The 17000-nt window shown below is 45.3% G+C and overlaps 1 protein-coding gene across 1 annotated transcript; it reads right to left on the reverse strand.

The window, feature by feature from the left end:
* Positions 1–371: 371 nt before the first annotated feature.
* LOC135830568 (receptor-type tyrosine-protein phosphatase F-like) lies at positions 372–12437 on the reverse strand (the record flags this gene model as incomplete). The annotated part of the gene is given in 9 exon segments (XM_065342809.1): positions 372–486; positions 2971–3114; positions 4093–4254; positions 4635–4970; positions 6361–6535; positions 7443–7564; positions 7998–8321; positions 8650–8806; positions 12304–12437. Coding segments are annotated over 9 exon segments (1669 nt in total), but the record flags the coding sequence as incomplete, so codon positions are not given.
* Between the last annotated feature and the right edge of the window lie 4563 nt (positions 12438–17000).

Here is a 17000-nt window from a genome sequence, read left to right on the forward strand (position 1 = left end):
CGGACCTCTTTTACGGACAAACAGAATACAATTGACAGTGGCATGGCGAATGATTAGAACACAACACCAAAAAATGAAAACAATTTTACGTGTACCATTTGGTAGAGGAAAGAGCCAAGAGTCCCTAATCCCCTTTCAACATCAAAATCAATGAAAAAAACGCCAAAACGAGAAGAAGAAAACAAAACAAAACAAAAAACAGGAAAATACAAGGGTACTGTCCCGTCCGCCATCATCTCCAAAACCAAAACCTTCCTGCGGACAATATCAGTGTGCATGCGCCGTGATTGACAGCGCACATCGTGAACATGCCTTCCCACCAACAAGCTACATGTATACACATATTCACATGACCAGTGTTACAAACTCACTGGATAGTATAATTAGCGATGGCTGCGTTGTTATCATCCGGCCTGCTCCACGCTATGGTTACCATATTTGGCACATTCTGCTTCAGTACTGGTAAACTAGGAGCATCAGGAACACCTGTATACATTTTGAATTGAAAGGTCAGCACAGTCCACATTTCAAAGACAGGTAGGTGCGCAAAACGAGCCGGGTTCAGGTAATGTCTATTTAAAAAGTATAAATTTATAGAAAGAAGAAGCACTAATACCCTATATTGTCCACCAACACCACCAGTCACTAAACAATCAGCTCATCCGATAACATTGCACGACACTGACCGACAGTACTGACATTCTACAACTAATTGGCTATCAGCTTTAGCACGTCTTGGATACGCGTTCTAACAGCCTTCCAACTTGTATGGTTCTAAGTATTCTTATGATAACATGGGAGGGGAAGGTGATCGCAACCAAGACAAGCACAAGAGAGTTGTTCGCATAGCTTCCCCTTCTTTCTTCGCATCTTTGAGCCACACAAGTCTTGTGGAATGTTGCTTTGCGTCATCAAATCGTGATTTGACCGTATTGTCCAATGGTCCTGCGAGTATCGCCATCGACATGCATGTGCATTCGCTAACGTATCTTCTTCTTTGTTCTGTTTGTCCGCTCATTTTTTATATATTTTTCTTTTTCTTTTCTCTTATTATCAGTGGGACCATTGTCATTAGGTTTAGGCCTGTTTTCGAACTGCACTCTATAAAGCCAAACAACAACAACAACAACAACAACGTCCTCCACATCTAAGACGTTCGGCTCCTGCTTATCTTGGTGGCGCTCACCATCGCATGAGCTGATTTTTTTGGTAACCGGTGATGTTAGTGGACATTAACATATAGCGTAACTTGTAGTTCCTTGGTCCTTTTTCTTTTACATGAAAAATGCCTCTTTTGCAAAGTTCAACTCATTTTTTCTGGTTTGGGTTTGAAATTCTTTATTTTACACATGCATATTAATTTTTCTGATTTCTTCTCCAGTGTATGATTTATTTATTTATTTATTTATTTATTTATTCAACATCTCCTGGCCCGTCCGAAGACTGCCAATAAACATGAGAGGTCAGGTGATAGCCAACCACGGCAAGCTAAAAAGGGAAAAAAAAGAAAGATGCTGTCAGAGAGGGAAAGGAGATAGGGAGAGAAAAAGAAAGGGAGGCACATTAATAATACATGGGATCACTTCGGATGAGACAGTGTGGAAAGCTGGACTGTGAATTTCCTGATATCCTGGCATGTCTTAATGCTAGTAGGCAGGTTAGACCAAAGGGAGTATGCTGAGAAGAAAGGGGCATTTGAAACCATTGTGTTTTTCCTTGTATTCACTTTCCACTGTTACTGTATTAAGCCGGCTGTTTACTTGCAGTCCCTCTTTCCTATCTGTACGTATATCCGAACTACCCGCAGCTCAACAACTCATAACATGAGCATCAATCGCTATAGATCTATGTCTGACTTTCTGTCTTTTTCAAGTAAATCGGGTCTTGTTTGGAATTATTTACCAGACGACCTGAAGTCCTGCACTACTATCTCAGATTTCCGCGTCAAATTTGCTATTTGGCTAAAAGACAGCTTAACTTTTAAAATCATTGTTGTGATTTGCTTTTAAACAATGTGCATAATCAGTAAATTGATGTTGCTGTTTGTGTTTTGTTTTTGGTTTCCCGTTCTTGGGGCCTTCTATTCGGTACTCTTTGTAGTTCTACTTCTGTACTGTTTGCATGTTCAGCTATCCGAATTCAAATAAACACAAAAAAAATAGCTTACTTTTTTTCTCTACTCGCGTCGATGGAGTACGCATTGCGCAACAGTCGACGTACATACAGTCATGTAGAAACAATGTGTAGCCATGTGTCACGTTCGCAACTCGCTGCTGGTGTCTCTGCGTCTTTCGATCACCGTTTCAAACTTTTTTATTAGTCATAATTGAAAGCGTTGAGAGGTAATAATTCCGTAGAAGCTTACAAATGCAGTGACGCGGTTGCCATCGCGTATAAAGGAAACATCGTAAGAAAAATGTGAAGAAGAGGTTGGTGCGACACCAGATAGGAGCGTGAGTCAGTGTCGCTCATGGAGGTGCTGAACCCAGCGCGAGCTTGCGAATTAGATGGTTTGGAGGCAACACCGTTGTGAACGGCCAACGGTCCTCAGCGCTTGTTCAGCACCTCCATGAGCGACACTGACTCACGCTGCTATGTGGTGTTCACGAGGAGTTTGTCGAGCTGGCAACGGAGCATCTATGTAAGTTTGTATCCCTGGTGATGTTTGTGCCTGAGGAGCACTATAAAAGTGGTGCTCTTCAGGCACATTATTCCTCAGCCTACACAAGCTCAACTGATGAGGGGTGAATTCCCCGAAACACTGTGTATTGAGCAGGGAGTGGTGCTTTCTTGCAGGTTTGCCGAGTGGACGGTGCGATGGACTTCTTGTGTCCTCTGGATGGCAGTCGTGAGTCAGTCAACTGAGATTTCAAGTCGGCAGGAAAACCGCGAGCTCCGATGTCGGGAGCAACACACTCTTCCCCATCGTAAGAAAAAGAAGTTAATTATGTCTTTATAAACACTACGTACCAAGAACCAGCAGTACTGGAACTGTATCAATTGCTGTTCCCACTGGATTCATGCCAACACATGCGTATCTCCCACTATCGATCAGTCTGGAGCGCTTAACTATCAAAGTACTTCGGCGATATGGGAGGCCATCTGGTAGAAAACCTGCACATAGAAATGTTTGCAAACATTGATGAAGCTGAAAAACACCCGTTCAAAACAGCATAACAAAAACCCCCTTCTACGACATGACAAGACAGTATGATGATTTGCTGAAACACCACTCCCCTAGTATCGCCGAAGTCGCACCATCCTCTTCTTCACATCGTTGTCCCCGGCGCCCTCTCGCGAATTGGATGGTTTGGAGGCAACAACGTTGTGAATAGCCAACGGTCCCCAGTGTTTGTTTAGCACCTCCATGAGCGCCACTGACTCACGCTGCTATCTGGTGTTCACGAGATGTTTGTCGCACGTGAAACGGAGCATCTCTGTAAGTTTGTATCTCTGGTGATGGTTGTGCCAGGAGAGCATTATAATTGTACAGATCTTGTATTATAATTATTTGACGTGAATTATCGGAAACTGGGATGGGAATGTTTTGAGTCTTCGCTGATGATGGTGATAAAGAGTTTGAAATGTGTAGTGTTTACGACAGCTTTATAAAATTTAATGTATTTTTACAAATTAATTTCACGGTTCGCGTGAGACTCGGCTAGAAGCCGGGTTTTCCGCATCCGTAGGAACGCCACCACCCTTCAAGGATCAAGGCGCAGATGCAGCTCCTAAAGCGGTGGGAGGCGAGTAGATCAGCTCGCCAGCAAGTGGTCAAAGACCGAAAATCCCATTCACTGCATCCATGTTTATTTTTACAAGTATAAACATGAATGTACGTGTCAAAAAACAATGCATCACTTGTAGTGCGTTGCTACTCTGAGTTTCATGCACTATGTACAATCACTAGGCGAACAATATTCAACTAAAAATATAAAGTAAATATATGTACATGTAATCTAAAACACTAAATACATGTACAGCCTTAAAAAAACTGGCATGTCAAACTGCCACCGGTGATGCATTGTGACCTACTGTAGAATGTAGCTCTGGAGTGTGACAGCATTGTTATCGCATGAGCTGTTTGCCTACCTATGATGGACGTAGTCATGGCATGAACCTGCTCATCAATCAAACCAGGAGCTTGGAAGGTGATGATGGGTAAGGGATACCCACTGTAACTGCATGTCACGTTGATCTGGTTTGGAAACACCACCTTGGACGGTGAAGTGGCCTGTAGGAATGTTGGATAAGCTGAGTACACACACACACAAAACTCCGATGGAGGGCCAAAGACTGAACCATAAGGACCATGAAAAGTGTATTATCCGTTTTGTTCAACACGCACTTGTGTTGGACAAGACAGATATAATTATTAGTAAACTTGCGGTCGTCTCTTTTTTAACACACACACAAATATTCATCTAACCTCAAGTCTATGTATGATCAATTACAATTACAATGCTACATTAAGTGCGCGTGTGAACCACACCACTACCCATTAGATGTAGTAGCAAATCCAATGATACAACTTGTCGTCAATAGCAGCAGTTCTCATTGTTTCTACCGGTCAATATCACATTCATGCGCAGAGCACAGCACTTTCCAGTACACCTACAGGCGGAGGAACTTACTATTGACTGTGAGAGTTGCGGATGCTTGCACAGTCCCACTTAGCTGACTGGCGTTGACAAAGCCTGCGCCGTTCACCTCGCTCACACACGTGTATGTACCACGTTCCCAAAAGGAGACACGACGCAGTTCGATGCTGGTATCATACAACGCTGGAAAAGTGGCATTAGCACTCGCTACTTCTCTAATTGTTGGCTTCCGAGACGCGGGTAAACCCTTATGTAGCCAATACATATTTGGGCGTGGATTACCAAATGAAACACAGTGCAAGCTAAATGATGATAGTGTATGCTGAGTCAGGGTAACATTTCGCGGTGATGTAACGATCTGTGGAGCGACTGTATACACAAACGCACAGACAAACACTCTAAGACACACATAAACTGATGTACGCACTAAAGCACACGCACACTCAAACACACTCACGCGCACTCTCACGCACACGTAACAGTCACAATATCATGGTTAGGGGGCCTTGATAGGGATACACTAGCGTCGTTGGAAGTTGATCTTCTGATTAGTATTCGCTGCCTTTTCACTCCGCAGTTCTGTCCCTTTGGTTCGCAAATCCAAATGAAGAAAACTAAAAACAGCACACCAGAAATTACTACCTTTTCCGACCAAGATTGAATTCATTTTGCTGTGCTGTGTCAATGAATCTACAAGGACGAAAAACCACTGTTCACTGGCTCATTTACGGCACTTCGAAACCACCCGATTTTCAGGAGTGGGCATTGGATCCCCGGCATATAGAGATATTCTTTTTGCAGTGTAAGTATGTATTATCAAACTGGAACCCTGACGTTTGGTGTCTCGCACGCAGGTGTGTGTGGATATGGTACAGGCGAGCGTATCAGAAACTGTGCATCCTGCATGGTTTCCGTTGGTGTTTTGTAACCCTCATAATTTGTACCAGTCACAATACAGCCCGAAGAAGTCCAAGGAAAAGAGGTGATGATGATGGCCTGGTTTTACAAATCTCTTTGCATACGATAACAATACGTAGGAGGTACAGTCGACCTACCCTTATAACGATATTTGCGTCAGACCAAGAAATATTGTTATAAGGGTAATATTGTTATAGGGGTAACTGGTTCATTTCATACACATACGTCATAATGCATGAATTCTGTTCATTTTTTACACTCTTCATAGCATAAAAAACTGACGTACATGCACATTATGTGCACAGCAAGGTGCCCACTGGCGCCCCCATTGCATTCCGTCATGTCCCAGCGACTTATCAAGTGAAGCTTGTCCTACCTGGATAGTGGGCTCAACATGTTGCCTGCTAGATATTGTTATAAAATGGAAAATGTCGATTGGTCAGCCCATTTTATATCGTTATAGGGGTAATATCGTTATAGCAATATTGTTATAGAGGTAAGGCATTGTATACACAAGTCAATGGAGTGATTTGGTTTGGCAGAAAATATCGTTATAAGGGTAATATCGTTATAGCGGTTATCGTTATAAGGGTAGGTCGACTGTAGTAGGTTCAGTAGTCATGTTTTTAACTAAATTTTAAATGCACACTCGATATTTGATGCATTAACTTGTAAGCGTGCTTTCAAAACCTAGCTGGGATATTGTTTATTATGAATGAGTCGGCTCTGTGACATTGGCACATAATGGTATCCTATGATCGACAATTTTCTTTATCCGTCGTTCCTGAATCCACCCCAATCATGATATTTTTAGGTTTACTTTGAAGTACACAAAACCCACCATAAACATCAACGGTGGTTGGTTGGCCAATCGAATATCCTCCCAGAGCTGGATTGCTGGTATCTCTGTTGTCGGCGAAACAATGAAAGTCGCCGCGATCACTGTACTCCAAATTAGCGATGATCAAGGTACGGTTATTATCCACCAAAATATGGCGTTCGGAGACCTTGGCAATCTATGAAGAGATAATGAAGAAGTTTCAACACAGACGCAATATACTCAGTCATTTAAAGCCAATTTTGTAACGGAACCTTTTCGTTCCCTTCTTCTTATCATAGGTGGGGTGAAGTGTTGACGCTTTTGCTTTAGTTCTAGACATTGCTGTATTTGACATTTTAGGAAACTTCACTTCTTTCTCAACTCCAAAAAACGGTCTCTTCACTTCACTGTAATGTAAATTTTATTTTGACTTGAATCGGAGTGAAGAGACCATCTTTTTGGAGTTGAGAAGTAATGTTTTCTAAATGTATAAGTGGCTGCGTTGGAGTTTGCGGACAATATTGGAGTACATGTATATTTCGACATTTGCTCCATTATTCCATGTGCTTACGCACGATGAGAAGGGAGTGAAAAAACGTTCGGCTATATTATTGGCCTTAGTTGACTGTTAAGATGGCGTCGGTGCTGAAACTTCTTTCGAAAATGATTACACCTCCAATTGTTGCCTTAGATAATAAAGATGGTAATGATCTGATGTACCTTTCTCAGGGACAGAAATGTAATAAGAATGTGTGAAGAAGTGAAGAATGGAACTACCGGTACTATCTTCTGATCTCTCACCAGCAACACCCCCAAGTATTCCCATATGATATCTCCATGGCCATCTCGTCATCTCAGATACTAAGCGCAATAATATTTTTGCAGAAAGAAGAAGGGACAAATGTACTCTTTATCAATAACGACGTCATTGTTGAACATATTATGATTGTGTAATGAAGGTGTGCATCGATATAGCACGTAGTATGCACGCTGACTTGTGCAAAATTTCCTAATGTATTTGAAGAACATGAAGTGTGTGCTGCGATTATTTAGTTACAGCTCTTTTTTGTCTCCAGGGAAACTTTGTACAATCGACAACTTACTTTTCCGTCCTTGTACCACTCAACGCTCGGTTGTGGGACTCCGTACATATTGCATGTAAGTTGAACTGTGCCACTTTCCGATGCATTGATGCTTGCTGGTGGTGAAATCGGAACTGTTGGGACTGCATATACCAAGCGCACGAGCATCATGGAACAAAAGTAAAATATATGGACGAAGGTGTGGAATTTTATGGGGGTAAAGTTGATACTGTGTGTATGCGGGGATGTATAAAAAGGGGAATGGTAGACTGATGCAAAGAGATAGAAGGATGGTTTTCAGCAAAACCTGTACTACCGGTTTGAATATACACGTAGAAGTGAGTTCCACTGCATATGCGTGAAAGTGGATTATGGGAGTATCGAGCCTAGTGACAGGCTAATTTCAAGGTGGATTTCTCCTAATTGGAATTAGGTCAATCATAACGTTTTTAGATTTACATCAAACACCTGGTCCATATCAATGGCCCATATCAAATTGATGTTCAACACCTGATGTTTTGTGCCTTTCAAATATTGGAGTGGTATGGTGTTTAGCAACCGGGCCTACGGACTTACCAAACACCTTCAACTCCGCGGTGCTGTTTGCATTAGAGCCGTCACTGTTCGTAGCAGTACAGGTGTAAGATCCCTTATTGTGCTCGTTCGTCACGTTTCTTAGGTGTAATACCGAACTGATGCCGTGACTGCCTTTACGCGATAGGGCGTCAGTTGTAAATGTTGTCGATCGGATGCTCACCGTCTTGGTGTTAGCAAGCTGCCTTCCATTGTAGTACCATGAGATGATTGGTGCAGGATAACCACTGGCATTGCAGGAGAATGTAGCCGATTGCAGCTGATTGACGCGAACGGATTCTGTCGGGCTCATAATTTGGATTTCATCTGTTAGGATTCAAATAATGAATGCAAGCGCTTTTTTGGAACAGAATAGACCCAGTATTGTTTTTACTGCAAGTAGCAATGTCCACCAGGGGCCAGTATCCGATTTTTCTCACATTCAGCCGTTCACAGAACATTGTCTCAAAGAAAGCATGGCACAAGTTGTTTTGTAATGCTCCAGTGTGGTTGCAAGGATTGCAGAGTCCGTTTCCAATACAGGACATAGGGAATACATAAAAACAAGAACCTACGCCTGTCTGCTGTCATTATGAGTTTCACGGGATTGCGATCATGAAGAACAACAGGAGCGTAACTTATACAAACACCTTACCGATATAGCGGATGGTAAAGTTAACACATGCAGAGCCAGCAACATTCGTCAGACACATTGTGTATGTTCCAGCATCTGAATAGCGGGATCTGTTGATTGTCAAGTTCAATCGATTCGGAGACAACAATCTCTCTCCGCTCCATGAGTGGTTTTGCGCCTGTATGTTCATCGTGAGAAACACAACAGCAACATACGAATTTAAAATAAAGAAAAGGACCAAGGAACTACAAGGTACGCTAAAACGTCCACTTACACCACCAGTTAGTTGACAATCAGCTTATTATAGCAATGGCGTAACTTGCAGTTACCTAGTCCTTTTCATGAGGTTGGTCGTTCCAACGAGCCAGTAGCCTAACTCCATGAGCGACAATGACTGACGCTGCTGCCTGGGGCCTCACGGGGTGTTTGTCTAGAGGGAAATAAATCGTCTCTGTAAGTTTGTATCCCTGGTGATGGTTTGGCCTGGATAGCAGTATATAGGCGGTGCTTTTCAGACACAATCTTCCTCAGCCTACTCAAGCTAAACTGATGAGGGGTGAATTCCTCGAAACATGATGTATTGAGCAAGGAGCCGTGCCTTCTTGCAGGTTTGCTGAGTGGAAGGTTCGACGTGGCCCTCGTGTGCTCCGGGTGGCAGTCGTGATCCAGTCAAGTGTGTCAGGTTCCGCATGAAGCGTGTGTTCCTCGCTGGAACAACCAACTTCATGACTAATACCACCGCAGTCGCAACTTCTAAGTTCGTATTGTTGTATGTCTTTATTATAAACTATTCATTGGCTCTCCATCTGAGTCTATCCTTGCACGTAAGAATAGAATTGTACCAGACTGTCGAGGCTGTCCTGGTTCAAGTACCACCATATTCACAGATATTTTACCCCTAGTCAACACTATCCACAGTTAACCTATAATTATCATTGCTGATTCGTACCTGAGCTGAACATGTCATACAAAATGATGTGCTCCCAGCAAAAAATATATCACGGTTTCCCGCTCCGCAACTGTAGACACTCCAGCATGTGATATCCCTAGAAGTACCGGAGGCATCATATGATGCATTTGCGAAATTCAAAATGGGATTGCTGTTATATGGGGGCTTAGAATCTCCCCAAATTTTGTGACTTTTATTTATTTTGTATTGTGTTAATGGCAGTGGGTTGTGTTTTCAAAAATTTAGCACAGTTCCGAAATGCCGGGGGTGCTACCTAGAACTACCGCGCGGCATCATTATGACTCCACATACCATAGGCATCAATAAAAAGGCGAATTAGGCTTAGAACCACACGTGAACAACGTGAAGAGGAATAAATTTGGGAGCAAGGAGATTGGGGACCATGAAGGTGGTGATTTGTACATATGGACATGCTAATATGCACATTTCACGTATCGTTTTGGTCAATATCGTAATCTCGAATCCTGCCGAAACAGACAAATTTGTTTGTCCTAAGTTTGGAAAGTGATTCACTATGTCATCTGCAGCATAGAACGATATGAAGTGCCAGGGCAGTTATAACAATCTAGTAACGTCCTTTGAGCTTACGTTGGTCTGGCGGAAGCCATGTTCAGTAGGCGCAGTGTCGCTGCCGATAAAGCATTTAATTTGATTTTGAACTGTTTTGGGCAGGAGTTTGGGTATGGATGCGAGGAGAGTGCCTGGAGCATTGTGCGCGAGCAATTAGAAGTGACGGAACCCAGAGACACATAGTTATTATGCTCCAGATGAAGATGAGTGAATACTAATTGCTCCGGCTTCTCGATCAGTCTGATACGGGACCGGATGTGCTTCCGAAGTTTGCGGGCTTTTCCGAAATATTCACAATTTTGAAGATTGGGCAGATGCATTATTTGCATTTATTGACCAGAATTTGATCCATGTCATGATCAAGTGCACAAGGTAGGAGGGAAAACAGAAATTTGGAGAGGACTCTACTTTGAGTGAAGGCAATATCATGGCATTGGTTTTATATAATTTACGCAAGAGGCGTCCTCTGTACCCGCAATAACCTGCCAACGGCCCTTCGGCTGGATAAGAATGGACGCCATTTAATCAAGTAAAATCCCAAAAAAAAGTTTCCAGGAACTACTCTGCTACTTGAGGTTTGATCACGAAGATGGTTTCCGGACACGACGTCGAACGAAAATTATTCGTTTGCTATGAGTCGCGACGCCACGTTCTCCTTTCACTCGTAAATGTATTTATCACAGTAGTCAAAGAATGACCAACCTGGCTAAGAAAAATCCAGCAGGTTGGCCCAGCAGCAGCCATTTCCGGGGTAATGGACTGAAATGTAGAGTTTTCAGGATGAGCATGGCAAGCAAATGCTCTTTTATTTTTCCGTAAACTGACGGGAGGTCACCCTTTCGCTTCGCGCAATGCCAGCTGCTCGTCTCCAAGATAGTGCACCTGTCATTGGATATTCCTTTCAAAAGGTACCTTTTACCCCAAGGACTTCTGTTTCTGCACATATTGCCGAAAATAATTCCAAGCAGGTATGTTTAAGTCCAGTGGAGTCATATGGTGCCTCCGGTACTTCTAGGGTAGTTGAAATTTTGGTAGTTCTAGGGTTAAAGGATCGAAGGTCAGATGCAGTCCCTTGCGGTGTGAGGTGAGTAAATCAGAAGCAAATCGAGAATATCATTTACAGCATCCATGCTTCCCTCGTACTAGGCTAGGAGTTTCCAATTAACTGGGGTCGCAGCACGACTGCGTTTCCAAGCAGGACCTAGTACACTCGGTTTCTCAGGCATGGTCCTTGACCATGCCACTGTGCCTACCTGCTCCCAGCAAACTGGTGGTATAATGGGCCATGATTACTAGTCTTATACATGTACTACATTCAGTATAAGTTGAATACTATGACTCATTCTTTCATGATGCACTCGACACTCTGGAGAAACCCCATGATCCACTATGAGTGACAAATGAACACAGGCTTTCTCAAAACAAATAAATTTCACGGTTCGCGTGAGACTCGGCTGGAAGCCAAGTTTTCCGCATCCGCCGTGGGAACGCCACCACCCTCTAGGATCAAAGGCGCAGATGCAGCGCCTAAACGGTGGGAGGTGAGTAGATCAGACCCACCACCAAGTGGTCAAAGACCGAAATCCCATTAGCTGCATCCATGTTACCCTCGTGCCAGACCACGAGTTCCCAATTAACTGCGGGTCGCAGCACGGCTGGAAAAATTCCTTCCGCTTCCAAGCAGGACTTGAACCTGGTACCCTCTGATTCTCAATCATGGTCTTAGACCATCCCACTAGGCTTTCTCTGAACAAGCCTTTATTAACTTAACTTAAAAACGTGTTTTGCCCTTTACCATCAGCAGCATCGTACATTCACATAGTAAATTGTGTGGACATGTTGTTGTTGTTGTTGTTGTTGTTGTTGTTTGTTGTTGTTGTTGTTGTTGTTTCTTTATTTTACTTCACCATATGAACAGGCAAGACTGCCTTCTCACCGGGGCTATTGGCCCACGGCTCTCACACTATGATGAAAATGTTTAAAATGTGTATGAAGAAGAAAGGAACGGAAAGTAGTACGCTATGCATTGGCTTGTGGGTATCACACAAGGAAGGTTAGTTGCGCAATTAAAGTGCATATTCATGGAAATCCATTGGGACGTGAGCAACGCTTGAGGAGCGAAACACAGAACTTGCCTTTGTCCATGTGGCGTTTTGCGGAGTGATTGGGGTAGCTGGATCGCCAGCGAAGTCCACAATCACAGCCATTGACAGGATCTCGTTATAACGAACAATCTGGGCTTTCATGAATGGCCTCACCACGGGGCGAGCTGTAGTGTGGGGAAAAATGGAGGTACAGTGTAGTATAGTATTCATCGGCTCAAGGTAGTGAAGGGGATGATATTTTTATTTTTATTTATTTTTATTGAAAAACCACAAACCTTCAGACATGTGAACGTGCACATGATACACAGTGTACATACGTATTAATTTATCACTCTTCTATATCGACCTCCACTAATTCTCGTAATCCTTGACTGGTCCTATAATTATTACCCATATCGCCGCACTATCGACCGCTTATATTGACCGCTTGTATTTTTTTGTTTTTTTTGTTTATAAAACAATTTTACAAATATCCACGCGAAACGAAAGCAGAACGGTATATACGGTAGCCAAAAATAATAATTTAGTGCGAAAATAAGAAAAATAAATAATAACACCCGAAAGCGCTAAATACAAAATCAAGAAAAAGGGAAATTATAAACCATGTAGCGCTAATGTGCACCAAATAATAAGTTAAATGATAATAAAGCCGAGTGAAAAACACAAGAAATCATAACAAAAGAAACAAACTAATGATACGAAAATAGAGTAATAATATTAATGGGAGAACTCTCATAACATCGATTGCAGGAGTCTGTTCAAGGAGGATCATTCAGTTATCGGAGCCTAGCCTCGGCAACCACGAGATCTACCGAAGCAGCTGTGACGGAGGGAGTGAAGATCGGACGACGAGCTCCACGTAGGCAGGCAATGCAAGCACGAAGAAGCGCAAAGCTTACCCGGCAGCGGATCCATGCCATTACCCTGGAGTAGGGGTCCTGGCACTTTTCCGATAGCATGTCAGCAATGCGCTTGTATAGCGATGTCGCTGACTTCCCCATGCCTCCAGATGTGGAGAGAACGACGGGGCAGAAGGAGCCATGCTCGACTTCACAGACTCGCTCCTCATAGCAACGCCGTTTCTCTCGCTCATGACGCTGGTAGCTGGAGGGGACTGAAGTGGTACGGTTTGAGCTCGCAAACGGGTTAAAAACCCTTACATCAAAAAAGGCGCGATCAAACCGTCCACCCCAGACACCACTCGCAGCTATATCCAGCCGCGCTTGAGGGTTGGTGATGGCAGAACGATGCCTGAAGGATTCGCCAGTGATAGGTTGCAGGTGTGGCTCGAGCACGACACTGTGGGCAACACGCTTGAGGAGAGACGCCGTCACATCACGAACCTCATTATGCCGGAGCGAGGGAAATCCTCCTCGAGAGCACGACAGAGCATGGCAAATGGTGAAGGATTCACCACAGGCACAATGTGTTGGAAGATGAGATGGAGTCCAACCATACCGAAGTGCCAGGCCGTCCCGAAATTCGCCCTTCGACAGAGCGAATGCGTGCGCCTTCAGGGGGCGACATGTGAGCCAGGAGGAGGCACCTTTCTCGCTGGCTAGCCTCATGCAATGCTGAAGACCCGACGGGAGTGACAGCAGAAATTCAGTGGCAGCTCTTCCTGTGGCCAGTCTGGTGTCACTAGCCAGTTTCCGCTTGGTCTGGCGGACAGTGTCGAGGGTGTCACCTAGGGCTGGGTCCTGGCAGCTGATCTTTGACACCAGCGCAGCGATGATGGTGCATGACGCCTTGTACTGACCAGAGAGTGCAGTGGGATCGAGGAGTCCAAGGCCACCATCTCTGCAAGGGAAGCTTAGCAACTTCCGTTCAACGGTGCCCACCGAGCGACCACAAAGCGAGGGGATGAGGCGGGAGGCAATTGCTTCCTCCAGCGTGCCTAAAGCTGAAGCGGCCCTCTCCATCACACGGCACAGAAACGACCAACGGTGCTTCAGGCCATGCGTAAAGGCAGAGAAGGCAGCTTGCGGCTGGGAGTCGGCGATCTCAGCGAGGGTTAGGACCTCCTTCCTCCAGGACTCTGCTTTTTGGCTGAGGTAGCCATCCACAAAGCCAGAGGTGCCAATAGCTGCTCCAAGAAAGCGGTGCCCGTCGTCGGTGATGGTGACACCAGTACTCTCGAAGATTCTGCTGGCTTCTTCGAGGTGCGGTGGCTTGACGACCAGCACAGACTTTGATGGATTCGGCTTGTATCCGTACAACGGAGCCCGCTGGCAGAGAAGGTCCCACCATGCTCGCAGGCGGATGATCCTCCCCGCAGCTGACGAGTCGTCCGCATACCAGAGCTGAGTGGCCTTCGCTGCTGACAGGGAACGGATCAGTGGAAGAATGGCAACGGCGTACATGGGCATGGCTAAAGGATCACCCTGGGTTGTTCCTTCAGCCGACATGATAAAACTACCTCCAACAAACAGCTTGGCTGAGCAGCGATACGTGTTGATAACTACTGTGGCTAGGGATGGGCAGAGGTGGCGCAGGTTGTGTAGACAGACTTCCCGGTTAAGCTGATTGAAAGCGTTTGTGGCATCCGCCATCAGCACTGCTTCGGTGTCGTCTTGGTCAAACATCTGCTGCATTGCATGGATTGCGGCCTCAATGCCGCATTCCTGTCCAGCACACAATTGGAGACTTCCTGCCGCTTCCTGGATGTCGCTTCTGATGAGGGCAAGGATGGCTTTGCCAATGATTCGTCTCACCACTTCGCCTATGCCGATTGGGCGAACTCCTGGGTCCTTGTCAAGCGGGATAAGCTTGGATGCTACGTACGCCTCCAAGGTGACTGGGTCAACATGCTCTGTTGCAAGCCGTCGAGCAGAGGCAGCCAGTGCATCACATAGCAAGTCTGATGCTTCCGAGAATGCCGTACACATCCATCTCCACGCGTCTGCATCAATGCCAGATGGACCTGCTGCTCCATGAGTGTTAAGGGCAGCTCTCCGAACCGTTTCTCGGTCTAACCCAGAGAATCTTGTTGGATGCGGTGTAGGTGGAGCGTCACCATCTAGCAACGCCTCCATGGACGCGGGTGCAGGTGGGGGATGCTTCGCTTCCAGTATCTCCCGGACAGTGTAGTCACCTGAAATGTCATCCAGTCCCAGCACACCAGGAGACTCCCCAGTGGAAAGTGATCTCAAGGCAGATGCCAGCCGGCCGCTGGTCACCTTGGATGCAAAGTGACGTGCATCATCATTGCTGGTTCTGCTTCTCTGTTGACGCTTCTTGAGCTCCTTGTGAATAGTGTCACATTCGTGGATGAGGGTCTGCAGGTTCCCCTTCTTCCACTCTGTTAACCGCCGTTCGAGTGTACTGGCTGGTTTCTCTGATGGGCCAAGTGGTTTCTGTAGCAGCAGCATTTGAAACACCATCGCAACTTTGAAAGCTTGGCCCTCATACTGTCCTCTCACACCAAAGCACTGAATGTACTGTGCGAGTTGAGACACAAAGTCCTTGCCGGTGTTACCCCGTGGGACCTGCATTGCATTTGGACGGTAGTGGACTAGTGTATCATAGGCAGTATTGATACAGCGAGCAGTCTCCTGTGTGCCCAAATCCCCTAGTGAGAATCTATCTCCAAGGGTACGCGGGTAGTCAGGGAGATTGGAGAGATCATTGACCCCTGGACCAGGTGGTGGGGCAGGTGCATTGAGGGGTTCGGGCACAGGGTGGGCCATGTGGAGGTCCAGCTCAGATGATTGTGACGAGTCCAAGTTCGCCAATAGGGTAGTGTCACGTACAGTCACGGGCTGGAGGAGTGCACGGTTCTGCTCATTTTCAAGTTCGTCCCAAGCCAGCTGTTGAGAACAAGAGACAGGCATATCGGAGGCGGTCGCACTAAGACTATGGGCAGTATGAACTGTTGAGGTGTGTCGCGCAGTTTGACTCTGAGGGCTAAGCTCGGTAGACAAGTGGTTGGTGGTCGTCTGATGTTGATCAGTACTACATGCATTAGCCTGTCGCCCACTAGCACTTCCGACCCCTCCGTGGGAGCATGTGGGTGATTGTGCCGGCACGTGGCGCACCGTTTGAACACCTACGGGATTCGTTGACTGGGTGGCGGGAGGAGAGTTACGGCATTTTGCTTTCCTTCCTGGTGTGCAATTTCGGCAGGATATATTCGATTCTCGGCAGCTACAGCTGGATCCGCACTTGGAGTTGCCACTGCACTTGTATCGACCACTTATTAATTGTAATCTTTCGACTTTGGAGGGACTTAGAATTTTTCTCTCCACTTCAAAAAGAAAAATTGAAAGAAAGAAGACAAAGGAAGAGAACAAGCAGGATTCGAACTCACAACAGTATGAATCTCAAGCAACCCCGTATACCACCCAGCCACTGTGCTGCAGATGCGGAACCCTGTTGTTCTTACAGTCTTGTACCCAAAATAGGCAACATCCTATGTACACTATAGTACAAATGCTATACTAAAAAGGTTACAATAGCTCCTAAAGGTTCAATTTTTTGGGTTATGGCAAAGGAATCGTGATAAATAGGATATTGACCTCGACTTCGGTCTATATGGGAAATATAGGCCGAGTAAAAGACCGAGGTCCGCCGAGGTCAATATCCTATACGTATCGAGAAGATGATATCCGGAGGATCATTGATTTTCGCCATCTAAACTCAAACCAGGTAGAGAGTGAGTGATCGTCTAACCAGTTGCTGTAAAAGGGTTAAGGCAGAGGCGTAGTCCTCCTTCAAACAGCGATGTG

Source organism: Sycon ciliatum, unplaced genomic scaffold (genome assembly GCF_964019385.1).
Source record: "Sycon ciliatum unplaced genomic scaffold, ocSycCili1.1 SCAFFOLD_2193, whole genome shotgun sequence".
Classification (NCBI taxonomy): Eukaryota; Metazoa; Porifera; class Calcarea; order Leucosolenida; family Sycettidae; genus Sycon; species Sycon ciliatum.